Source organism: Ornithorhynchus anatinus, chromosome 20, assembly GCF_004115215.2.
Source record: "Ornithorhynchus anatinus isolate Pmale09 chromosome 20, mOrnAna1.pri.v4, whole genome shotgun sequence".
Classification (NCBI taxonomy): domain Eukaryota; kingdom Metazoa; phylum Chordata; class Mammalia; order Monotremata; family Ornithorhynchidae; genus Ornithorhynchus; species Ornithorhynchus anatinus.
The window spans coordinates 27,611,720-27,637,719 of NC_041747.1; the positions used below are offsets into that span (position 1 = coordinate 27,611,720).

The 26,000-nt window shown below is 54.4% G+C and overlaps 1 protein-coding gene across 1 annotated transcript; it reads left to right on the plus strand.

Moving 5' to 3' along the window:
* The first annotated feature begins 723 nt into the window (after positions 1-723).
* On the plus strand, positions 724-7,939 carry FZD4 (frizzled class receptor 4). Its single transcript, XM_029048543.1, has 3 exons — positions 724-1,643; positions 1,999-2,215; positions 6,515-7,939. Exons 1-3 carry the CDS (start codon positions 724-726, stop codon positions 7,841-7,843), a joined length of 2,466 nt encoding a protein of 821 aa, XP_028904376.1. The 3' UTR covers positions 7,844-7,939.
* The last annotated feature ends 18,061 nt before the right edge of the window (positions 7,940-26,000 follow it).

Consider the following 26,000-nt stretch of genomic DNA (forward strand, 5'->3'; position numbering starts at 1 on the left):
TTAGAACAGTGCTGGGCACCTAGTGAGCGCTTATCAAACGCTATCATCATCATCATCATCATCATCATCATTATTCTCTGGACCTCAGTGACCTCATCTGTAAAAGGGGGCCGAAGCCCGGGAGCTCCACGGGGGACAACCTGACGACCCTGTGCCTCCCCTAGCGCTCAGAACAGTGTTGGGCACCTAGAAAGCGCTTCACAGACACCATCCTTATTATCATTGTCAATATCATTCTCTGTGCTCCAGTGACCTCGTCATCTGGAAGACGGGGATGAAGCCCGGGAGCCCCACGGGGGACAACGTGATGACCTGTGCCTCCCCCAGCGCTTAGAACAGTGCCGGGCACCTAGTGAGCGCTTCACAAACCCCATCGTCGTCTTTAGTATCATGATCTATGCCCCAAGTGACCTCATCTGGAAAACGGGGAGGAAGCGCATCCTCCTCCTTCTTATCCTCTGTGCCTCAGCGGCCTCATCTGGAAAACGGGGATGCAGCCTGGGAGCCCCAAGGGGGGGGGGGGGGGAACCTCATTCCCTTCTATCTTCCCCAGCGCTTAGGCCAGTGCCGGGCACCCGGTAAACGTTTCATTAAATCCCATCATCATCGTTATTATTATAGAGGAGGAGGGGGGGATCGTTATTATTATTCTAGAGGAGGAGGAGGAGGAGGAGGAGCGGCCGGTCCCCGAGGGGGAGGGGCGGGGACCCCGACCCCCCCCCCATGATAGAGGCGGGGAAGCCCCGCCCCCTCCCCGCGGCGGCCTCCTATTGGAGCAGCTGGCTGTCCATCACAGCCCCCCACCCGCCCCCTCCGCCCAGTCCGGCGCCCGGGCTCGGGGCCGGCCGGGGGGGGCGAAGCGCAGCGGCCGAGCGGAGCGTGGTGCGCAGCGCCGGAGCGGCCCGTCGGGGAGGGGAGGGAGGGGAGGGGGGGGCCGGCCGCCGACATGACCCCCGCGGCCCCCGGACGGACGCTCTGATCCTCGCCCCCGCCCCCCCAACCCTCGGGCTGCAGCCCCTGCCAGCCGGAGACCACCCCCCAGCCCACCCCGGGATCCTTGCCCTCGGAGCCCCCGAGGTTTCTGCACCGGGAGCCCCCGGGATTGCGGCCATCGGAGCCCCCGGGGGCGCTGCGGCCGGACCTCCCGAAATCCTGCAGCCGGAGCCCCTGAGGTTTCTGCAGCCGGAGCCCCTGAAGTTTCTGCAGCCGGACCTCCTGAGGTTTCTGCAGCCGGAGCCGCTGAAGTTCCTGCAGCCGGAGCCCCTGAGGTTTCTGCAGCCGGAGCCGCTGAAGTTCCTGCAGCCGGAGCCCCTGAAGTTTCTGCAGCCGGACCTCCTGAGGTTTCTGCAGCCGGAGCCCCTGAGGTTTCTGCAGCCGGACCTCTTGAGGTTTCTGCAGCCGGAGCCCCTGAGGTTTCTGCAGCCGGACCTCTTGAAGTTTCTGCAGCCGGAGCCGCTGAAGTTCCTGCAGCCGGAGCCCCTGAAGTTTCTGCAGCCGGAGCCCCTGAGGTTTCTGCAGCCGGACCTCTTGAGGTTTCTGCAGCCGGAGCCCCTGAGGTTTCTGCAGGCGGAGCCCCTGAGGTTTCCGCAGCCGGAGCCCCCGGAATCGGTGCGATCGGAGCCCCCGGGGTCGCCGCAGGCGGAGTCCCGAAGTTCCTGCAGTCGGAGCTCCTGAGGTTTCCGCGGCCGGAGCCCCCGGAATCGGAGCGATCGGAGCCCCCGGGGTCGCCGCGGGCGGACCTCCCGAAGTTCCCGCAGCAGGAGCCCCCCGGAATCGCTGCAGCCGGAGCCCCCGGAATCGGTGCCATCGGAGCCCCCGGGGTCGCCGGAGCCCCCCGAGGCCGAGGTGCGGGAGGCCGGGGCGGCCGCCCCCCAGAACCGGAGCCCCGGGGACCCCGGCCCCCGGGGCCCTCCGATCGCCCATGCCGGTGCCCGTGCCCGTGCCCATGCCCCTGCTGCGGGGCCCGCCGCCGCCGCCGCCGCCGCTGCCGCTGCCGCTGCTGCTGCTGCTGCTGCTGCTGGCCGGGCGGGCGCGGGCCTTCGGCGACGAGGAGGAGCGGCGCTGCGACCCCATCCGCATCGCCATGTGCCAGAACCTGGGCTACAATGTCACCAAGATGCCCAACCTGGTGGGGCACGAGCTGCAGGCCGACGCCGAGCTGCAGCTCACCACCTTCACCCCGCTCATCCAGTACGGCTGCTCCGGACAGCTGCAGGTCGGGACCCCGGAGGAGCCCCCCCCCCTGCCCCGCCTAGATCTCTGCCCCCTTCCGCCACCCCCGCTCTACGGCTCTGTGCCCCTGCATCTCCCTCCTCTTCTGCCTGGCCCTCTCCTTTTCTCTCTGTCTCTTTCGCCCCTCTATCATCTGCATCTCCCTCCCCTTCTGCCTGGCCCTCTCCTTTTCTCGCTGTCTCTTTCGCCCCTCTATCATCTGCATCTCCCTCCTCTTCTGCCTGGCTCTGTCCCATTCTGTCTCTTTCTCCCCTCTATCTTTGTGTCTCTGCATCTCCCTCCTCGTCCGCCTGGCTCTGTCCTCTACTCTCTGTCTCTTTCTCCCCTCTATCTTTGTGTCTCTGCACCTCCCTCTTCTGCCTGGCTCTGGCCTTTACTCTCTGTCTCTTTCTCCCCTCTAACTTTGTGTCTCTGCACCTCCCTCTTCGGCCTGGCTCTGGCCTTTACTCTCTGTCTCTTTCTCCCCTCTATCTTTGTGTCTCTGCACCTCCCTCTTCGGCCTGGCTCTGGCCTTTACTCTCTGTCTCTTACTCCCCTCTATCTTTGTGTCTCTGCATCTCTCTCCTGCCTGTCTCTGTCTTTTTCTCTCTGTCTCTCTCTCTCTTCTATCTGCACATCCCTCCTCTTCTGCCCGTCTCTGGCCTTTTCTGTCTCTTTCTCCTCTCTATCTCGGTGTCTCTGCATCTTCCTCCTCTTCTGCCTGTCTCTGTTCTTTACTCTGTTTCTTTCTCCCCTCTATCTTTGTCTGTCTACGTCTCCCTCCTCTTCTGCCTGTCTCTGTCCTATCCTGTCCCTTTCTCCCCTCTATCTCTGTGTCTCTGCATCTCCCTCTTATTCTGCCGTTCTCTATGTCTGTCTCTTTACCCCCTTCTTTCTCTCTCTAGATCTCCCTCCTGTCTGCCTTTCTCCATCTCTGCCCTGTCTTGTCTCGTCTCTTTTACCCTCGTTTTTGTCTCTCTGCATCTCCCTCCTATTCTGCCTTTCTCTGTCCTTTTCTGTCTGTCTCTTTCGCCCCTCTACCTTTGTCTCTCTGGATCTCCCTCCTATTCTGCCCTCTCTGTCCTTTTCTATCTCTTTCTCCCCCCCCCATCTTTGTCTCTCTATTTCTCCTTATTATTCTGCCTTTCTCTGTCTCTGTGCTTTTCTGCCTCTTTTTTTCACTGAGCCCCTATCTCTGTCACTTTCCTTGTCTGCCTTTCTCTACCAGTGTCCTTTTCTGTCTCTCCATCTCTCTGTAGTTCAGCGTCTCCGTTGTCCCTTTCGGCGTCTCTCTGCTCTCTGTCTTCCATCTTCTCTCGCCCTCTGTCTCTCCCCGTCCCTTTCAACTTCTCTCTCCTCTCTGCCTCCCAGCTTCTCTGTCTCCCAGCTTCTCTGTCCCTTTCTGCTTCTCCGTCTTCTGTCTCCCGGACTCTCTCCATCTCTTCTCTGTCTCTCTGTCTCTCGCCCTCTTTCTGTCTCTCCTCTCCCCCTTCTCTCTTCTCCTCCCACTCACCTCCCTTTTCTGGGACCCAAAGCCAAAATATTGTGCAAGTGATCTGGCCTGTAAAAGAGGCCACTGCACCCCACCCTTCCGTTTGTCTCCCCCCAACCACTCGCCCCCAGGCCCCTAACTCCGCTGGACACTGAGGGCGAGCGGGAAGGGGGGCGTCCCAAGAGGGTCCGGTTGGAGAGACCGACCCGGACATGAGGTCCCGGGACCCTCCAGCCGCGAGCTCCAGGGAGATAGAGTCAGGAGCCCCACGCCATTCACTTCCCCCCCCCCCCCGCCTTCATTGAGCTTCCCTCATGGGACCCCCAACCCCTTCCAGACTTTAGGGACGGCTAAGGCTCCCCTCCCGCCCTCCTCCGTTGACCCTTTGGCGGCGACTCACGAAAGGAGCCAGGAGGGCAGAGGTGCCGGCCGACCCTGGCCGGCTCTTGGCTCCGGCCGCCAGGCCGGGGCTCACCGGTCTTCTGGAGGAGGGGGGATCCAGGAGCGCGAGTTGTCGGGGTCCCGGCCGGGCCCAGTGTACAATCAGCATCGAGATCAACGCTCAAACTCCTTCCATCCCCCGGCCTGGGTGGTCGGTCCGGTCAGGCGGCCGGTCGTGTTTATTGAGCGGTTATTGGGTGCAGAACACTCTCCTGAGCGCTTGGGAAGGTATAAGAGACTATAACAGACACATTCCCTGCCCACAGTGAGCTTACAGTCTAGAGGCGGAGACGGACATGAATAGAAACCAGTAAAATTACGGTCATGTTCTCGAGTGCCGTCGGGCTGGGAGGGGGAATGAATTAGGGTGCGACAAATCCGTAGCGGGCTAGACCGTCCCTGCCCCGTGTCTACGAGAGGAAGGGGTACCAGGTTATCAGAGTCTTCTCTGCTCTGGGTCAGACCGCACCTCTCCGCCCAGGAAGACTCTCGCTCTACGTACTCCCTGCCGAGTTTCTGTCCCGGCTCCCAGCTGCCTTTATTCTGGAATCCTGAATTGGATTTAAAAAGAGTGAAATAGATAACCCCTCCCCGAGTTGGGTTTGAGAAACGATCGCCTCTCTCTGGGTTTGGAACCGACGTGTCCCCTGACGGTTGTCGGGTTGGTCTGGGTTGTTTGGTTTCTATTTTTTTTTTTAAATGTTTTGGCTGGAGAAGCAGCTTTTGCAGGGCTATGCATTTTTAATTCCATTTATCCCGGGGAGGCAGCCAAGCAGTTTGCAGGAAAACACGGGGATCCCTTTTCTTGCTGGAAAACAGTCACTTGAAACTGCGTCTGGAAGGAGCAGTGGAGGCTGTGTTTATCCACGCTTGATGGATCGAGAACAGGGCCCGCAGGCCCTCCCCCGCTGGGCCTGACCGATCGCAGGGAGTCAGTGCTTATGTTTTCCTGTTGGGACTCTCGAGCGTTCATACTAAGCGGACATCTCATCTAGCCCGCCGCCGACCCCTTCCCCACCCCCTCCCCCTAGCCTAGAACTCCCTTCCCTTCTATTTACCCCAGGCCGCCACTCTCCCCTCCGTCAGAGTATTATTAGGGTCACATCTCCTCCGAGAGGCCTTCTCCGATGAAGCCCTCTTCCTCGCCCCCGGCTCCCTTTCCTTTCTGAGTCATCTGTTCACTTGGAGCTGTGACCTTCGGGCGTCTGACATAGGTCCCACCCTCAGCACTTGGGTATCACTTTAAATGATATACATTTCTGGTTTAGAGTAACGCCCGTCTCCCCCTCTAGACCGTAAGCCCGTTGCGGGCAGGGGACGGGACTGCTAACCATGGTTTTTGTACTCTCCCGAGTGCTTAGTACGGCGCTCTGCCCATAGTAAGTGCTTGACAAGTACCACCGATTGATTGACTGAGCAGAGTCCAGACCCTGATGGTGGAAGGTCTCACTTTAAATCCAGTAGTTTGTCCTCCCTGGCTTCGAATTTGCCGTCCATTGCGGAACAGAAACCCGGTTCTGCTCTGGACTTGAGATTTGAAGGAAAAAGGAGGCGAGAAGGAGAAGTACTTTCTTCGCCCTTCTAGGAAGAGCTCTGGGGAAAGGGTTGTAGTGGGCGGGAAGGAGGCGGATTAAACATCCCCTCTCACCTGGTAAACTGCCATCGTTCTTCTCGAAATCAGTTTGAGAGGATCCTCAAAGGTAACTCGGAAACGTGGCCTCGAAGCTTGCTGTAAAACCTGAGGGGTTGCCTTCCGCTATCCTACTCCGAACCTGTTCTTTTCGTCGTCGTCGTCGTTTCGCGTGAAACCTTACCTTGAACTAAACCAGGGGGAAAGAGCTTCGTCTGAATAACTTGACCTCCTTAGGGACTCCCTGTTTGAAGTCAAAAGAGACCGCAGATACGTCCAGGTTTATGTTAGAATGTCATGGCGCTTTCAGTCTCAGGCTTCTGATGTTCCCAAGTGCTTAGTACAGTGCAGAGTGCCCGTTAGAACTACTTCCGCTTTCATTCATTCATTCATCCGGTAGTATTTAGTGAGCGCTTACCGTGTGCAGCGCGCTGTACTGAGCGCTTGGAACGGACAGTTCGGCAACAGATAGAGATGATCCCTGCCCGACGACGGGCTCGCGGCCTAAGCCGCCGTTTCCGCCACCCGGTTGCAGCATCCCGACTCTCCCGGTGAGCGAACCACGGGACGGTCTTCCCGAGGGGGTCGTGGAGTCGCCGTCCCCGGAGATCTCTCGGGAAGCGGGGGGCTGGACCAGGTGATCCCGTGGGGTCCCCCGCCACCTCCGGGGTTCTGGGGTTCCCAAAGTGAGGGCTGACTCAGATCTGACCGATGCCGTCGCCGTTGTCGTCCCTCTCTAGTTCTTCCTGTGCTCGGTCTACGTCCCGATGTGCACGGAGAAGATCAACATTCCCATCGGCCCCTGCGGCGGCATGTGTCTCTCGGTCAAGAGGAGGTGCGAGCCGGTCCTGAAGGAGTTTGGCTTCGCCTGGCCGGACAGCCTGAACTGCAGCAAATTCCCCCCGCAGAACGACCACAACCACATGTGCATGGAGGGCCCCGGGGACGAGGACGTGCCCCTGCCCCACAAGACGTCCCTGGTGCCCGGCGAGGAGTGTCACTCGATGGGCGCCCGCTCGGACCAGTACGTCTGGGTGAAGAGGAGCCTGTCCTGCGTGCTCAAGTGCGGCTACGACGCCGGCCTCCACAGCCGGTCGGCCAAGGAGTTCACCGACGTCTGGATGGCCGTCTGGGCCAGCCTGTGCTTCGTGTCGACGGCCTTCACCGTCCTGACGTTCCTCATCGACTCGTCCCGCTTCTCCTACCCGGAGCGGCCCATCATCTTCCTCAGCATGTGCTACAACATCTACAGCGTCGCCTACCTCGTGCGGCTGACGGTGGGCCGGGAGAGGATCTCCTGCGACTTCGAGGAGGCCGCGGAGCCCGTCCTCATCCAGGAGGGCCTGAAGAACACGGGCTGCGCCATCATCTTCCTGCTGATGTACTTCTTCGGGATGGCCAGCTCCATCTGGTGGGTCATCCTGACCCTCACGTGGTTCTTGACGGCCGGGCTGAAGTGGGGCCACGAGGCCATCGAGATGCACAGCTCCTACTTCCACATCGCCGCCTGGGCCATCCCGGCCGTGAAGACCATCGTCGTCCTGATCATGCGGCTGGTGGACGCGGACGAGCTCACGGGCCTGTGCTACGTCGGCGGCCAGAACCTCGACGCCCTCACCGGCTTCGTCGTGGCCCCCCTCTTCACGTACCTGGTGGTCGGGACCCTGTTCATCGCCGCCGGGCTCGGCGCCCTGTTCAAGATCCGCTCGAACCTCCAGAAGGACGGGACCCAGACGGACAAGCTGGAGAGGCTGATGGTCAAGATCGGCGTCTTCTCCGTCCTCTACACGGTGCCGGCCACCTGCGTGATCGCCTGCTACTTCTACGAGATCTCCAACTGGACGCTGTTCCGCTCCTCGGCCGACGAGGCCGGCGTGGCGGTGGAGACGCTCAAGATGTTCATGTCCCTGCTGGTGGGCATCACCTCCGGCATGTGGATCTGGTCGGCGAAGACGCTGCACGCGTGGCAGAAGTGCTCCAACAGACTGGTCAATTCAGGGAAGGTAAAACGGGACAAGAGAGCCGACGGTTGGGTGAAATCCGGGAAAGGAAACGAAACTGTAGTGTGAACCCGTCCGACCCGCGAATTGCCCTGCCCTCCTCCCCTTCTGTCTCTGTCTCTCTCTGTCTCTCTTCATCTCTCTCTGTCTCTCACCCTCTCTGTTTCTCCTCCAATCTCTCTCTCTCTCTTCTTCTCTCTCCCCCCCCCCCCCCCCCAGAGCGCAGGCCCAGAAGGCAGAAGGATCTGGGTTCCAGTCCCGGCTCCGCCGCTTGCCTGCAGAGTGACCTTGGGCAAGTCGCTTCACTTCTCGGGGCTTCAGTGACCTCATCTATGAATTGGGGATTAAGACTCGTGAGCCCCACGTGGGCCTGCGTCCAACCCCACTTGCTTGTATCCACCCCAGCACTTAGTACAGTACCCGGCACATAGTAAGCGCCTAACAAATACCATAATTACTATTATTGTTTTTCCAGATTCCCTCCCTCTCTCGCTCCACCTCCATCACGCCCCAACCAAAGAGGAAAAAAAACGCTTTAATTCAGCAAGAGTGTTGCTGAAAGACTTATGCAATAATTTCGTTTTGAGCAAAGCTCGTGAGAGTAAGCAAGACCTAACCCACTCCCCCCACCCAGAAAAAGACTCTGCTGTCAACCTGGGGGGGGGGGGGGTCTCCAGAATGGGAAAACAGTAGAGGCTGTAAAAGCTGTGAAAATTCTAAAAATGTGACACCTCAGCCGGACAGAGAACGGAAGGAAGGCTTATAGCCAGGGCTGTTTGCTGAAACGGAACCGTGGGTACCACACACCAAAAAAGCCAGTTTCCGATCCTTTATGATCCACGCGTGTTTGACGAAATTTGGTGACTTCCCTGATTACCGTGCATCTCCAGCGCTCACCGCGGTGTTCGGTCCCCGGTCGGCGCTTAGTAAACACCATCATCGGTAGTGTGACTCACCTCGATGGGCAGTGTGCTTTCCGAGACCTGAATCTTGGAAAGAATACATACGATGATGCCACCAGGTTGCTCTAAGAGGCCGAAAACCTGATGCCCCCGGGTTCCGTGGCGATGGACCGCCCCGCAAATCCCCGGAGTCGACTTTGACACCCCCGTGACCTCCCCACCAAACTCTACTTCCCCGACGCGTGGCATTCCCACCTCTCCCCCACCCCCCCAAATTCCCCCAAGCTGTGAGTGCTGAAACTTGCAGGGAGGAGCCCTTTATAGATTGAAACACAGGCTGGCTCTTTCCCAGAGTAAAGCGGCCTTAGAAACACTGGAAACGCCGGCTTCAGAGAAGTGCCAGAGTTGGAAACGCTGGCTTCAGAGAAGTTCCAGTGCTGGCTTAACACAAACAGCAGAGGAGGGAGCTTACTTGCTGTGCAGAGCAGGGCCGAACCCTCCCCTCCTCCCCGCAACCTGAAAGTGGTGATGTCACAGGCTCCCTTTTACTATTGAGCAGAAAGTTTGGGCAAACAGCACAGTCGGGCAAAAGGACTCGAGTGGATTCTTCTGAATCCTTCGACCCGTTTCCCAGGTGGCCCTTCCGTTCTCCTTTGATTCCGCATTATTGTCTTTTTTAAGGAAAGTCTATTTTCGTAGTTTTCCGTTTTCAACGGCGGCCTGCGTAACGAGGGGCGCAACGGAAGGCGGCGCAGTTCCGACAATCACTTAATTCAGAGAGAGATGAGAGTTACCGAGCCTCCTCACCTTCCTCACCCCCGGAGTCCCATTGCACAGAGCAATTAAGCCTTAATATATTTCACTTGGTGTGATTATATCTTTGCAGACGCCAGTCTAGGAGGGCTAAAATGTTGAGTTTCTTGGCAACTTTGTCTTCATCCAGATTAGCTGGGTTATTTGTGTGGATCCCTTACAATTAAAAGAACATTCTCCGACCGTGACACACGGGACAAGCGACTGACTTAAAACTCCGGACAACTTGCAGTCTCAGAACGATAGTGTGGGTTTTTGTTTTGGCCTTTTTAAAAAAAAAAATTGCGAGAAAGTTATCAGGCTGACTGGTCTCCCGCCCAACAATAGAGACATTTTCCATTCTGAAAAAGGATCTTAGGAGAGCCATTCCAAACTCAGGGAGGGTTGGGGAGGGGTGGGGGGGATGTAAGGGGGAGGGATAATTGCATTCTAGAAGTTGGCTGAGGTTTTCTTTTTTTACAAGAACCCCAGGGCAGGGTGGCCTGAAGTAGTTAAGAGGAGCTCAAGGGCAGTTCCAAACTCCAGCCTGAGTCTCCTGCGGTCAGGCCGGGGCCGAGTGTCGAGTGCTGAAAACTCACAGAGGAGAAGTGCCTTACGGAGCTGCCTGCTCAGCTTCCCTGCCCCACGATGCTCGCGGCGGGCACCTCTTCGCCGAGCGGCGAGGCCACGTGGCCGCTCTCCCGAGCCCTCCGGCCACCGGGCCTCTGAGCCTCCGCTCCCTCGCCGACTCTCTGTCCTTTTCTCGGACAAACTCCGGACCGGTCATCTTTAAGTCTTGGTTATAAGTGGTGTGGTCTGGTGGAAAGAGCCCAGGGCTGGGAGTCACGAGACCAGAGTTTTAATTCCGGCCCTGCCTCTTGCCTTCTGAGTGACCTCTGGGCAAGTCGCTCGGCCTCTTTGTGCCTCAGTTTCTTCATCTGTAAAATGAGAGTTAAAAGCCTGTTCTCCCTCCCCTTTGGACTGTGAGCCCCTTGTGGGACAGAGGCAGCGCCCAACACGATTATCTTGTGCCTACCCCAGCACTTAGCACGGGGCTCGGAACCTAGTGAGCACTTAACAGACAGCACATTTGGTATCGCTCGTGGTCTCTCTCAGTCGATGGTATTTATCGAGTGCCTCCTCCCTGTGGGATTGGGCTTTACGGGCTCGAGTTTGGCTCCTCCATCATGGGCTGGAGGGCGAGGTGAGGCTCCCCAGAGAGCATTTTGGATTCCGGAAGGGAGTCTTCTTTAACGGGCAGACTCGGGAGTTTCAGGCCAAGTGGAGACGGAAAGCAACCGTGGCCAGGGGAGTGTTCAGGGACCGTGGGACCCCCCCGGGGAAAAGGATCCCAGGCTGAGCCGGTGCAAACTGGTCCGAGTCGGTCCGAGGAGTCACTGAGAGGAAATGGAGGCCCTGACCTTGCTGCCTGGTGGGAGTCCGCCCCCCTCTTCTTCCCCTCCCTTCCTCTAACCCGGGGCGAAAGCCTTGCGTAGCTCATCCTCTCCATCCGCCGCAAGGCAGGGAGACCTGCCTTGCGACTCGACCTCCCGTGGGGACCGGGCAGCTGTGCAGAGTTCCGGGCCCACCTGGGAGGTGAGAAATCACGCGGGACAGCCGGCAAAGCCCGGGGCTGCCTCTCAAGTTGTCCGGCCTCTAAGGCGAAAGCTCACGCTGCCGGCAAGACACCTCCTCGGTCACCAGCTCCGAGGGTGGGGAGTGGCCTGGCCCCTAAACCGTCGTACTCGCCCAAGCGCTCAGTACGGTGCTCTGAACACGGTAGATGCTCAATTAAAAAGTATTGGCTGGTTGATGGATTGGCTCAGCCTAGTTCCGCCAGAGCCCTTTCGGCCTCTAACCTGCTCACTGCCGGCTTCCTTGAGCCAGCCCAGCTGGGGCTAAGTCAAGGGACTGTATTAGGAGAGAGTTTGGCTAAGCCTCTCTGACCCTCTAAAGAGACAGAGCCGGTCTTTGGGGAAGCCCAGTGGTTTCCTCATATCCACGCTGTTGGCGGGGAGAGACCCAGCAGGAGGAGGGAACTGGCTTAGATTCCCCACTCTCCGCCTCCCTTAGTGGGTCCGAGGGCAGAAGGCCCCCGGAGAGGCTGGGAGGGGGCTCCAGGCTTAGAGGGATGCAGTTCCGGACTGTGGGTGCTTTGGTGGGGAAGAGTCCGTAGGGGGGTAGGGTTGGATGAAGTTGGTGAGAGGTTTAAAAAGAAAAAATGGTTAATCCTAGAAGTGGATATCCCCCCCGGGAGCTGATAAAGAGCTGACTGCCCAGTCAATCCCAGAACGGCTTTTCCCCGGCACCTCGGTTTCTTCAGAGGGTGGGCCCATCGTGGGAGTCCCGAGGGCTGGCAGGGCCCGCCTGCCTTCCCTGGGGTCAGTCGCAAGTCCTCTCCCCCGCCCGGCCCGGGGACCTCCTGCCCCCGGGGGCTTGACCGGATCAGCGCCGAGCTGCGAGGCTGCTGACTGGAAATGGAGCCGATGGGGTTCGTTCCCGCCTCGGCACGCCTCTGGACAAGAACCGGAACAGCTAGATTTGGGTCGGGGCTCGGCTGCCAAGCCCCGCTAAGCCTGCTGGAAACCCTCCCTTCCACACCCCGCCCCGTTCGCACCCTCCCCGACTTCCCATCTCCGGTTCGAGCCAGCAAATTCTGCGGCGCCCGATCATTTGAAGGGGCGGGGTGGTCTCGGGGTCCTTGGACCCTTGTTGAGGACGGGTTCCTTCTCCCCAACCCTCTCCCTTCCCACCAACCTGGGTCTTCCGTGCGACCGGGGGTCGGTGTCCCCCAGTGGGAATTCACTGCCAGCGGGCTTTGGCATCCGAGCCCATCTCTGTTGCTGTCGCTCCTGCGCTTGACCAGACTTTTGCTCCTTAGCCTGGGAAGCGGTGGGGCGCTGAGTCCCCATTTGGTGTCAGAGGCCGGCAGAGACCCTCAGTCTGAGTCCATGAAAGCCCCCGGCCCCAGTGGTCAAACCAGAGGGAGAGAAGCGAGATCGGGGGGTGGAGGGGACCCCCTTGGGAGATGGGAAGTGTGAGCACTCGAGGCCTTTCGAGGCGAGCGATCCGATCGTGATCAAACCCGCTGCACGGACAGGGTCACCACTGCTACAGGTGGTTCAGCCGAACCCCCACGTGGACCCCGCGTCCCCCTCAAAGAGCACCCGAGGCGTCGGTGCCCACCCGAACCCCTTGCAGGAAACAGGTCAGGATTGGATCTCGGAGCTTTAACTAAAACAGGACACTGACGATCGTTTGGTTTTGAGGATGTACAAAACGTATATCTGCATTGCTGTATGTACTGTAAATTTCTAATTTATCACTGTACAAAAGAAACTTTGCTATTTAATTTTTGTATCAAAAGAAAATAAAAGTGTTGTCTATGACTCCGCGAGGGGATAAAGAAGGTTCTTTATACTTCCCGGTGGGAACGGGTAGTAGTAATAAGATTAATTGGGCATCCTCCGGGCAAAATGGTCTGCCTCCTGGGGAAGCACCTATGTGTCTGTCTATTGTTATATTGTACTCTCCCAAGCACTTACAGTGCTGTGCGCAGGGGAAGTGCTCCATAAATACAACGGATCGACCGACTGGCTGCCTGAAAGAAGTGGCAGGTCCCCTGCCAACAGGGGGCTTTCCCTCTAAAATACCAGTAGAGCTGTCAAAATAAATAATTCGAATGTACAAAGATAAACACGGAGAAGCACCGTAGGCCTGTAAGTCAGAGGACCCTGGTTCTAATCCCGGCTCTGCCACTTGTCTGCCGTGTGATCCCAGGCAAGGCACTTAAACCTTTCTGTGCCTCAGTTTCCTCATCCGTAAAACGAGGATGAAGACTGTGAGCCCCGTGCGGGATACGGACCGTGTCCGACCTGATTAGCTTGTATCTGCCCCTGCAGTTGGTACAGCGCCTGGCACAGGGTGAATGCTTAATAGTACCACTAAAAAAAAAGTGAGCCGGTCCTCTTCTCCTCCTATGCTTTTGCCCTGGGCCACCTTCCACCCACCCTTAAAGTGTTCTTTAAGAGCCGAGAGTCAGAGGAGGAGCCGGCTGTTCTGGAAGAGCGAAGGGAGACTTGGAGTCGTGACAGGAGAGCGTCAATCTCAAGCATGTGCCTTTGGTCAATATACCTGTCGTCCACTCTGTCGGGGGAGAGCTCCAGTGGGGGGGGGGGGGGGGGAGCTTGAGGCAGGACGGGAGATGGGTGAGACATGATTCCTGCTCTCCAGAATAATGCAGAATACTGGTAGAAACTGACAAATATTCTTAGTGAGGCAATAGTATTTACTGAGTGCCTACTGAGCGAGGAGCACTGTACTAAGGTGCGCTTAGTAGATACGATCCTGACTTTCAAGGAGTTTACCAGCTAGCCGTTTAGCTCTGGGTCTAGACTGCTGGGTAACACAACTTCTCTGTGCCTCGGTTTTCTCCCCAGTAAACGTGGATTCGAAGCCCAGTCTCCTCCTTAAACCGGAGAGGTCCGGATGGGACAGGGACTGTGCCTGGCCCGATGATCTTTTTATCTACCTCAGCACTTAGTTCAGTGCTTGGCACACAGAAGGTGCTTGAAACATGGTTCTTCTTACCGTTAGAGGCGTGAATGAATAATAGCAAATTAAACCACAGCCCCGTGGGTGACGAGGAGAACGACGGGAGAGCGGAACCAGTTCGGTTGGGTGGAGTGGACGTGGGTGAGTCGGGGGAATCCTGGAAAGGTCATCTTCCTAGAAGGTGGGTCATCAATCAATCATATTTATTGAGCGCTTACTGTGTGTGGAGCTCTGTACTAAGCACTTGGGAGAGTTCAGTATAACAGTTGGTAGACATGAACCCTGCCCAGACATGAACGAGCTTACAGCCCAGAGAAGAAGAATGGCGTAGTGGATAGAGCGTGGGCCTGGGAGTCACAAAGTCATGGGTTCTAATCCCGCCTCCACCACTTGTCTGCTGTGTGACCTTGGGCAAGTCACTTGGCTTCTCTGGGCCTCAGTTACCTCATCCGGAAAACGGGGATGAAAACGGTGAGCCCCACGTAGGACAGGGAATGTGTCCAACCTGATTTCGTATCCACCCCAGCGCTTAGTACGGTGCCTGGCACTTAGTAAGTGCCTAACAAATACCATGGTTTATTATTATTAGAGGGACATGAGCAGAAGAGGCCTTCCAGGGAGGGTCAAGGTGTGAGTTATGGGTGGGAGACGGGAGAGGAATAGAGCAAGGGGCACCCCAGTCAGAGTCCCTACAGAAAAGAAGTGGAAAACAGGACAACGCAACATATTCGATCTCTTTCAAAGTCTGATTTTCATTAATCCTGCTATGTGGTTTCTTGCAAGCCCTCTCGGGTGTATTCAGATAGTCACAACTGTGCGAGCGACCTTTGTCCCAAGAGCCCTCTCGCTGCTCTGCCGTTTCCTGGACTAGGACCGTGGCAGAGGTCGGCGAAGGGGGTTCGGGGGGGCGGGGGGACGACGACGACACCATTTCTTTCTTCAGCCGTGGAGACCGGGGAACTGCAGGGAGAGGATTTTCCCAAGCCAGCGCAGGAAATGGGTGGTGGGGACAGGTGTTTTCAGAGTAGCGAGGACTCTGGAAGGCGGCCAGGGTAACCGCTCTGGACGGGTTCTGGACAGAACAAAGAGTCCCACATGCTCCCCAGCAGGGGACGGTCCCTCTTGCCCTACAGCTCCTTCTCCAGACCCTGGGGAGGGGCGAAGGGATGAGCTAACGGTGGCTCAAGTCACGTTTGCTCCAAGGGACCGGACCCTGGCTCTGCTCCATAACCCATGCGCAGGCTGAGCTGGGAATCTGGGCTCAGCTCGCTTCTGGGGTGGGGATAGGGTAAACTCCGTGTGGACAGGGACCGTGTCCTACTGCTTCAGTTTATCGTTCCCCGAGCACTTGATACGGCATGTTGCATCCGGTGGGGGCTCGATAAATATCATTACTGGTCCCCCTACTCGCCATCCTGGACTGGAATGTACAGTCAGGTGACAGTAAAGGTCCCTCCACGGACCCCCGGCTCCTGGTTCATTTAGACCTCAGACGGCTTGCCAGGATTGCTGCTGCCCGGCGGAGGGTGAGATTTGGAGATTTTCTCTTAATGGTATTCGTTCAGCGCTTACGGTGTACCAGCCACAAGAGGCTCACGGTCTTAATCCCCATTTTACAGACGAGGTAACTGAGGCACAGAGGAATGAAATGACTTGCCCAAGGTCACACGGCGGACAAGTGGCGGAGCCGGAATCAGAACCCACGTCCTCTGACCCCCCCAAGGCCGTGCTCTTTCCACTGAGCTACACCGCTTCGTGGAGACGTTCCGACTCCATCCCTTCGAGCCGGGTCAAAATCACTGAGGGCGACATCGGACGGGAAACACCTCAGTGGGATCACCTCACCCAGCCCAGTCAGACTTCCCAGCCTGCCGACACTTACCTCACATTTAGTAATGATTATAACGATGGTATCTATTAAAAGCTTACTCTGCTCCAAGCACTCTGCTCAGCGCTGGCGTTGCCATACGGTTACTAGACAAGACATGACCCCCGGCCCTCCTTGGGGTAATGTCGTCTTCCAATTTTACAGATGAGGAAACGGAGGCCCGGAAAGGTTGAGTGAGTTGTCCGAGGTCATACAGCAGGCAGTTTGCAGAAGTGGGGTTGGAATCCGGGTCTCCCGACGCCCAGACCCCTAGGCCGTGCCACCTCCCCTAGGGATTGGTGTATAGGAAGCACAAAAATCACGTCAGGACAGATGTCTGCTAGCAGGTAAGGTTTCATTGAGCCTCAGGGTAATCTGATGACAGGACCGTATGTACTTCTTCTGGGGAGCCATGTTCTTAGAGATAAGCTCGCACCCCCCAGAAAACCACATCATGGAAGCCCAAGAACCCTCCGCGTGGCCCGTCCAGCGGCTGCGGGACCTGAAAGGGCCTCACGGATAACGACCCGGGCCTATATGGAGCACAGGGACCGATCGCTTCACCGAGCGAGCATCCGGGAGATCGTTCGTTTCCTCCAGTCCGCGGCGCTCCGGTCCCCGACGGGCTGAGGGTCAAAATGGCCCCATCCGTCAGGGGTGGAGGTGACCGGGGCCAAACAGGAAGAGTTCATTTATAGCTGCTTGGGTAGCCCTGGGGAAGCAGGGGGGTGGAGGTGGGGGATGTCACCGTGGCTCTTGAGGACTCAGAGTTTCCGATCGAGAAATACCTCCGAGAATAGCCGATTGAAATTCCATAGTAAGGTCTTAATTTAGTACCAACTTAATCCGAGTTATGTCTTCTGTCCAGATTTTGTTTCTTGACATGACTTCCTTGCCTGCCTCAGCAACGGGGAGCGGAGCAGAATCAGAGAAACAATCTAACACGGAGTTCAGGGAGATGGACGTTTTCCCCAGCTCCTTTCCTACCCCAAAAAAAAAAAAAAAAGTGGGAGTTAAATGTAAGATTTTTAATATGGGTGAAAGAGGGCACCGTCTTCAGGTTTAAACACACACACATACGCACGCACACAGGCCTTCCTTTTGGATTTACAACAGTCTTTAGCTAATTTCCTGAATGCTTCACCCATTTCCTGAACTTATTACTAGTCGGGAAAAACATCCTCCTTCAAAAATAAATGCCAATAATTGCCAAGTCCCGGTTGGTCAAGGAATACCCCCGACACGGTTTCTCTTGAAGACGTCAACTGTTCGATCCCTACGTCTAGTTGTCAGAGAGAATTGGCCTGGGAGGCATATATTTTAGCGATAAAATAGGGTCAACACTGACCGGTTCGTAAACAAAAAAACACTGTTTACAAAGAAGGCGAGGGAACCTAGGGAGAGTTTTTGCTTTCTCCTAGAAATAGAAATTCCTTTCTCTAAAACGAGGGCCATGCGACCTCTAGTGGGATCCTTTGCAACTCACGACTGCAATCGATCAATAGAATTTATTGAGCGCTAAACTGTGTGCAGAGCACTGTACTAAGCGCTTGGGAGAGCATAGCACGACGGAGTTGGTGGACACGTTCCCTGCCCACAAGGACCGGTCGGTCTAGAGGGAGCTTACAGTCTAGAAGGATAGTAGCCGGGAATCGTGGCAATCTATTCATTTGTAGATTTCTGACCCACCTGACCGGTTAAGTTGCGGAGGAACGCTAAAGGTTCCAGACCAGCATCGCCTCGACTCTCGGAACCAACTCTAATGATTCCTCTCATCTATTTCCACCTAAAGAAAGCCTGAAAAAGGTGAGGGCTTGGCTTCTAATTCCAGCTCTGCCACTTGCTTGCTACGTGACCGTGGTCCGGTCATTTACCTTCTCCGACCCTCAGTTTTCTCTACTGTAAAATGAGGATTGAATACCTGTTCTCCCTCTACTTAGATCCTGAGCCCCATGTAAGACAGAGATTGTATCTAACGTTGATTAACTTGCATGTAGAAAAGTGCTCTGATGCATAGCAAGCCCTTAACAAATATCATCATGATAATAATTGTCAATTCCGAACACGCCGCTCACGTAAACTCACTAGCCACCCTGAGGTCTTTAAATTTTAATTCTTATTCTCGGTAGTTGAGGACGTTTTACTTGTATATACAATTATTGATTCAGCCATTTCCCCCTGTTGCTAACCTATTACTACTAAAAAGCTCCAAAAGGGCAGGTATCTACCAACTCTATGGTATCGTACTCTCCCAACCACTTAGTACAGCGGTCTGTTTGACTGATCAATTGACTGATTAAATACGTCCTTTCTTCCTCCTGCTCCCACTGTTCGAAGCAGGAAGTGGGAAGAGCACGGGCCTGGGAGTCTAATGCTGGGTTCTAATGTTGGCTCCGCCATTTGTCCGCTGCATAACCCTGGACAGGTCACTTAACTTGTCTCTGCAAAACGGGGATTCAATATCTGGTTTTTTATGGTATATGTTAAGCGCTTACTACGGGATAGGCACTGTAATAAGCGCTGGGGGAGATACACACTAATTAGGACTGTCCCACATGGTCTTCACGGTCTTAATCCCCATTTTACAGATGAGGTAACCGAGGCACAGAGAAGTTAAGCCATTTGCCCGAGGTCATCCAACAGACACATGGCAGAACTGGCATTAGAATCTTGGTCTTCTGACTTCCAGGCCCTTGCTCTAGCCACTATCCCTCCTATTTGGACTGGGAGCCCCATAGGAGACCTGATGATCTACCCCAATGCTTTGTACAGTGCTTGGCCCCCAGTAAGTGCTTAACAAATACCACAGTTATTTTGATTTGCCTGTCTCCCCGACTAGACTCCAGGGATAGGGAACGTGTCTTACTTCTGTTCTCCTCCCCCAACTCTAGTGCTTTACGCTCAGCAGGTACCGCTGACGGACTGCGTAACCATTGGCAATTCTGAGTCTGAGGCGGTGGGGGATTCTTTCCTGTTCCAGCCACCCCCAGACCGAAGGAAACGCAGGCCGGGTCCGTGATCAGCGTTGACCTTGACCTCCTGTTCTCCTCAGCCACCCAACCCGCTCTGAAGGGAGTGATCCGTGAGAAGGGCAGGCAGCCATTTCGTTCGCGGAGTGACTTTTAGGACCATCTGAAGTGCGAGAACCACGTGGGACGGTCCCTAGAGCTGACGTTTCCCCAGGTTTCTCCGGGACGCGGGAACCACTGAGCCTCAGCTCCCAGATACCCCTTGCTCGTTTGAATGTGAGACGGGTGTCCCCCGGGTGATCATAATAATACGAAATAGTAAATCGTTACGAAAGGGAAAACGTTAAATGAGGAATGAATAAAATGAGAAACCAAGGAAATAGTCGTGAATGCTATTAAATATCATCATCGGTGAACAAGGGGGAGTCCGTCGTCCCCGTGTGGTCTCCGAACCGGGGAGTTCGTCGGCCTTCTCCCTTCCCCGACCCGTCTCTTGGAGAATCCCGTGTCCGGTGGTCCACGTGACCTCTCCGTGCCTCCGTCGACATTCCTGCATCTAAACCGGAGCTGGTCAATGTTTCACTACCGTGGCTTCCACGGAAGAGATCACCCCTGCTTTGTGAACGATTAACTCCCTTCAGTGACCGTTTAATTCGACATGTTTTCACCAGTGGTAAATGATCTACCCAGGCCTGCCTTACTTCTCTCTCTTTCTCCCTGTCTCTATTTTCCTCTCTCTCTTCCATTCCAATGATGCTGATGATTTTGGACAGGATTCTCATGCCCTCTGCTACCAAGAATCACACCGTCTAAAGCCAGGCGAAACCTTTATCCGCTTACTGTCGGTGATTTCTCCTTACCAAATAATGGGCCCTGTCAACATCAGTCACTCATTCACTGGTACTTATTGAGCACTAACTATGTGCAGAGCACTAAACTGAGTGCTTGGGAGTGTGTGATGCAGCCAAATTAGCACTTTCCCTGGCCATAATGAGCTTACAGCCCAGAGGACTTTCTGTCGGAAAGATAGAGGAGGGAGTCGGGGAAGAAGGGCACCGTCTTCATCGGTGCTGCTCTCCAGTAGGGGAGCTAAGGTTGTTTCAATTCCTGTTGGTGGTGGCCGAGCCCCCTCCCAGTAGACTGTAAGGACAGAGATTTTATTACTAATTTTCTTGTACTCTCCCAAGCACTTCAGACAGGGCTCTGCCCACCAAAGGTGCTCAATAAATGGACCCATGTAAAAAGTCACCTTTACCCTTGATCCTTTGCCTAGCCTAGAGGTTCGCTCACTGGCTCCCGTTGGTCCGATGTTTAGTAGTTGAGTGTTGATATTTTTTTGAGCACCTGCTTTGTGCTTGTTGTTTTCCCCTATGGGTATTTGGGGGCGACAGTGGTAGGAATAATGGAATTTATTACCATTACTGTGAGCTCGTCGTGGGCAGGGAATGTGTCTAACAAGTACCAGTACAGTGCTCTGCACACAGTAAGCATTCAATAAATACCACTGATTGATTAAGCGCCATGTGACGTCCCATGTGACTTAATAATAATAACAGTTATCATATTTGTTAAGTGCCTTCTATGTCCCTAGCACCGTTCTAAGCGCTGGGGTAGAGACGAGGTAATCAGGTTGTCCCGTGTGGAGCCCACAGTCTTAATTCCCATTTTACAGATGAGGTGACTGAGGCCCAGAAAAATTAAGAAAACACCCAAGGTCACACAGCAGACCATCGGTGGAACGGGATTAGAACCCACGTCCCAAGCCTACGCTCTTGCCACTAAGGCACATCCATATAATAATAATGATAGTATTTGTTAAGCTCCTACTATGAGCCAAGCGCTGTACTTAACACCGGGGTAGATACATAATAAGCGAAGTCCCATATGAGGCTCACAACGTAAGTAGGAGGGAGAACAAGTTTGTAATCCCCATTTTGCAGATGAGGCAACTGAGGCCCAGAGAAGTTAAATTACTTGCCTAAGGTTCCACATCAGATAAGTAATAATAATAATAATAATGTTGGTATTTGTTCAGCGCTTACTATGTGCCGAGCACCGTTCTAAGCGCTGGGATAGACAGAGGGGAATCAGCTTGTCCCACGTGGGGCTCACAGTCTTAATCCCCATTTTACAGATGAGGGAACTGAGGCACAGAGAAGTGAGGTGACTCGCCCACGGTCACACAGCCGACGAGCGGCAGAGCCGGGATTCGAACTCACGAGCCCTGACTCCAAAGCCCGTGCTCTTTCCACTGAGCCACGCTGCTTCTCTAAGTGGCAGAGCGGGGATTAGAACCCACGCTCTCCCAGCTCTCTGATTTAGTGGATTACAAGAATGTTTCCACCAATCAGAGAAGCAGCAAGGCCACTTGTCAGCTGTTTGACTGTGGGCAAGTCACTTCACTTCTCTGTGCCTCAGTTCCCTCATCTGTAAAATGGGGATTAAGACTGTGAGCCTCACGTGGGACAACTTGATTACCCTGTATCTACCACAGCGCTTAGAACAGTGCTCGGCACATAGTAAGCGCTTAACAAACACCAACGTTATTATGGAAGCAGCGTGGCTCGGTGGAAAGAGCCCGGGCTTCGGAGTCAGAGGTCATGAGTTCGACTCCCGGCTCTGCCACTCGTCAGCTGTGTGACTGTGGGCGAGTCACTTCACTTCTCTGGGCCTCAGTGACCTCATCCGTAAAATGGGGATTAACTGTGAGCCTCACGTGGGACGACCCGATTACCCTGTGTCAACCCCAGCGCTTAGAACAGTGCTCCGCCCATTTTAAGCGCTTAACAGATACCAACGTTATTATTATTATCGTTATTAGTGGCAAGAGCACGGGCTTGGCAGTCAATCTGCTCTGTGACCTTGGACAAGTCATTTAATAATAATAATAATAATAATGTTGGTATTTGTTAAGCGCTTACTATGTGCCGAGCACCGTTCTAAGCGCTGGGGTAGACCTAGGGGAATCGGGTCGTCCCACGTGGGGCTCACAGTCTTAATCCCCATTTTACAGATGAGGGAACTGAGGCCCAGAGAAGTGAAGTGACTCGCCCACGGTCACCCAGCCGACGAGCGGCAGAGCCGGGATTCGAACTCAGGAGCCCTGACTCCAAAGCCCGTGCTCCTTCCACTGGGCCACGCTGCTTCTCCGTTCGTTTCTCTGTGCCTCAGTTACCTCCTCTGTAAAATGGGGATTAAGACTGTGAGTCCCATGCGGGATAATCCGATTGCCTTGCATCTACCCCGGTACTTAGAACAGTGATCGGAACATCAGAAGCCCTTAACAGATGCCATAATTACTATTATTATTATTTTCTAGACCGAAAGCTCCTCGTCGGCAGGAAACATTCTATTCATTCAATTCATTCAATCACATTTACTGAATGCTTGACCGTGTGCGAAGCACTGTGCTAAGCAGTTGGGAGGGTACAGTATAATAAACGGGCACATTCCCTGCCCATAACGAGCTTACAGTCTAGAGTCTACCAACCGTGTTGTAATGTACTCTCCCAAGTGCTCAGTACAGTGTGCTGCACACAGAAAGCGGTCAATAAATATCATCGAGTGACCGATCCAAGTGCTCAGTTCGGTGTTCCGTACATAGCAAGCGCCCAATAAATACCACCGACCGATTCTGTTTCGGTGGGGCCGGCAGGAAATATCCGGCGGACAATCTGTTCCCAGGATAATAATCGTCATCATCACTCTGGTATCTGTCCCTGTGTGCCAGGTACCGTACCAAGCGCTGGGGTGGATACGAGCGAATCGGGTTGGACGCAGCCCCTGCCCCACGTGGGGTTCACAGTCTTCATCCTCATTTTACTGAGGAGGAAACTGAGGCACGGAGAAGTCACTTGCCCGAGGTCACGCAGCAGACAAGTGGCAGAGCCCCCAGCCGAAATCAGGAATGCTGGGGAGGCTCAAATGTCCAAAGGTGGTTTGTGGGGGGTGGGCAAGTGAGAAAGCCATCCCCGCCGGGCAACTGGAAGCTTTTGCATTTTGGGGGACTGTGTTGGATGCCCCTCTGGGCCGCTAGATGCCACTGGCTCCTTAGAAATCCCAACGTCCCGCACGAGGGAGAGCGCAAGGTTGGCTCTAAGACGATGGTATTTCTTAAGCACCTCCTGTGTGCCAAGCACTGTTCGGAGCCCTGGGGTAGATACAGTGTAAGCAGGTGGTCCCAACGTGGGGCTCACAGTCTTCATCCCCATTTCCAGATGAGGGAACCGAGGCACGGTGAAGCGACTCGCCCGAAGTCACATATCTGACACGTGGCGGAGCCGGGATTCGAACCCGTGGCCTCCGACTCCCGAGCCCGGGCTCTTTCCGTTGAGCCACGCTGCTTCTCGTTGCCCCCCCCCCCCCCCCCCAGAAAACCACAAGGGTCAAAATGGGGGATGGGGCAAACACAAACTATCTGGATAGGCGGTGGGCAGAAAATGCCTGCTTGGGAAAGAATCCGTTGGGACTCTGGGGAGATGGGGAGAGAAGTATGATAATGATCATTATGGCATTTGTTAAAGAAAGAAAGAGAAGAAATAATGGCATCTGTTAAGCACTTACTAGGTGCCAAGCACTGTTCTAAGCGCTGGGGGAGATATAAGGGTATCATTTTGTCCCACTTGGGGCTCACAGTCTTGATTCCCCTTTTACAGATGAGGTAACTGAGACACAGAGAAGTTAAGTGACTTGCCCGAAGTCACACGGCTGATAAATGGAGAAACTGGGATCGGAACCCACCGCCTCTGACTCCCAAGCCCGTGCTCTTTCCACTGAGCCACGCTGCTTCTCTAAGCACTTGTTAAGTGCTTACTATGTGCCAGGCACTGTACTAAGCACCGGGGTGGAATCACGCAAATCGGGTTGGACACAGTCCCTGTCCTATGTGGGGCTCACAGTTTCGATCCCCATTTTACAGATGAGGTAACTGAGGCACAAAGAAGTGAAGTGACTTGCCCAAAGTCACAGCAGACTATACTAAACATACTGAATTGTAACCACTGGGGCGGGTTGGAAAACCCCCTGTTTTTTCAAGGCAGATTTCCTCCGGGCCCTGGATAACCATGTGGATTGTCAAAAGGTTTTTCCTAAACTGACAGTAATTTTTCCCGGGGCAGAATTATACACTGAATGGCTGGTGGGAGAACCTTCCCTCTCGATCCTTGCCTCCGCAGCTGAAAAAGCCAGCAGATTAATAAGATAGAAGGCAAGAGTGGCTTTTGAACCCGGCGGAAGATGGAGAAGATGGAGCTCCTAGGAATTTCTGTTACCACGTTCTCAGGTTTCACCCCTCGCTCTGCAGCCTGGAGAGTGGTTTCTAGCCAACGTCCCCATCAATTTCCTTTCTCTGGTCCCCCCCCCATCCCATCAGACAAACATCTTGATATCACAAGCAGGAGAGGAGAATCCGGCAGCAGAGGAGAGGGGATGGATCGACTAAAAGCCGTCAGTTCAGCGGACACAGACTGATTCACAGACTGCGTGGGGGAGTGACTTTTTCGGGCTCATTGTGGAAAAATGATCTGCCAAGAAAATTACAGCGGAGAAGCTCGTTCTCTAGTTATTTCCGAAGAGCCCCAAGCGTGAATCACCGAGGTTCTCCTGGGGTTCCGCTCCCATCGGCCTCTCTGGGAGAGGGGATTTATTTATTGGCAACCGAGAAACAGAGTCTCACTGAGCTGTAGAATCCATCGAACTCTACCATCACCGTTTGCTGCGATTGTTCTTTCTGTTCGTTCCCTCTCGTCGTGGGCAGGGAACGGGTCTGTTTATTGTTATATCGTCCTCTCCCAAGTGCTTTGCACACAGTAAGCGCTTAATAAATACGATTGAATGAATGAATTCCCTTCCTCTTAATAGCTGAGGGGCAGCAGACCTTCTCACTAGACAGAGTCGTTGTGGCTTAGAGGACTTTCGGGTCCTCTGAATACCAGGCCTGTGCTCTTTCCTCTAATTCATGTTGCTTCTCAATCAATCCTTCCCTATCAATCAATCGATATTTACTGAACACTTGATCTTTGCAGAGCACTCTACTAACTCCTTAAGAGAAGGAGATACAATAGAGTCGGTAGACATGATCCTTGTAATATAGTGGATCATTTAATTCTTGCCATTAGGAGTTGTAACCTTATTTTCCTTCATTTCCTCTCACAATCTGTAAACAGTTTGGGTTCGCCCGCCTCCCCCGTTAGATCAGAAGCTCCTTGAGGGCAGGGAAAGCATATTTTCATTTCGTTGTACTCTCCCGAGCACTTAGGGCAGTGCTGTGCACACGGTAAGTGCTCAATAGATACGACTGAGTGATTGATTACTATTACTGATCTGCTCAGTAAGTGCTTCCGATTGCTTGATTGATGATTAACTGATTCTAAGCTACGGGGACATTCCTAAACTCCGTGCCGCCCAGGTAGCAGATTTGCCTGACCGCTTTTCAGCTCTCAAGACTGTGAGCCCCAGGTGGGACAGGGCCTGCGTCCAACCTGATTATCTTGTCTCCAACCCAGATCTTAGTACTGTGCCTGGCACAGAGTAAGCGCTCAACAAATACCACATTAGCTCTGTACTGCTGACGATGAACAACTTGATGTCTGCAGAGTTTTAAGATTTGCTTTACGGTTCAGAGAAGTGCTAATCAAGCCGTTGAAACCGAAGGCAAAAATATTCTACTGTAGTCATCGGTTCCAACCACAGGGCTGTGGAGGGGGAAAGATCAGTGCTTCCCCACTCATTTTTATTTTTTAAATGATACCTGTTAAGCACTTACTATGTGCCAGGTACTGTATTAAACTCTGGGATGGATACGAGCTAATCAGACTGGACGTGGTCCCCGGCCGATACGGGGCTCACGGTCTTAATCACATTTTACAGATGTGGTAACTGAGACACAGAGAAGTTAGGTGACTTGCCCAAGGTCACACAGCAGACAAGTGGCAGAGCTGGGATAAAAACCCAGGTCCTGTTGACTCCCGGGCCCGCGCTCTATCCATTCGGCCATGCTGCTCTAGGGTGTGACTTATTCTCGTTTGGAATGATTCAAACCACCTGGGTTGTTCTCTTGGGAAGTGAATTCATGGTCTTTACTGTTGAGCTCATATTCTGGAAGCATTTTTTTAGATTAAGCCCCAACATCATTCCGTTATTCT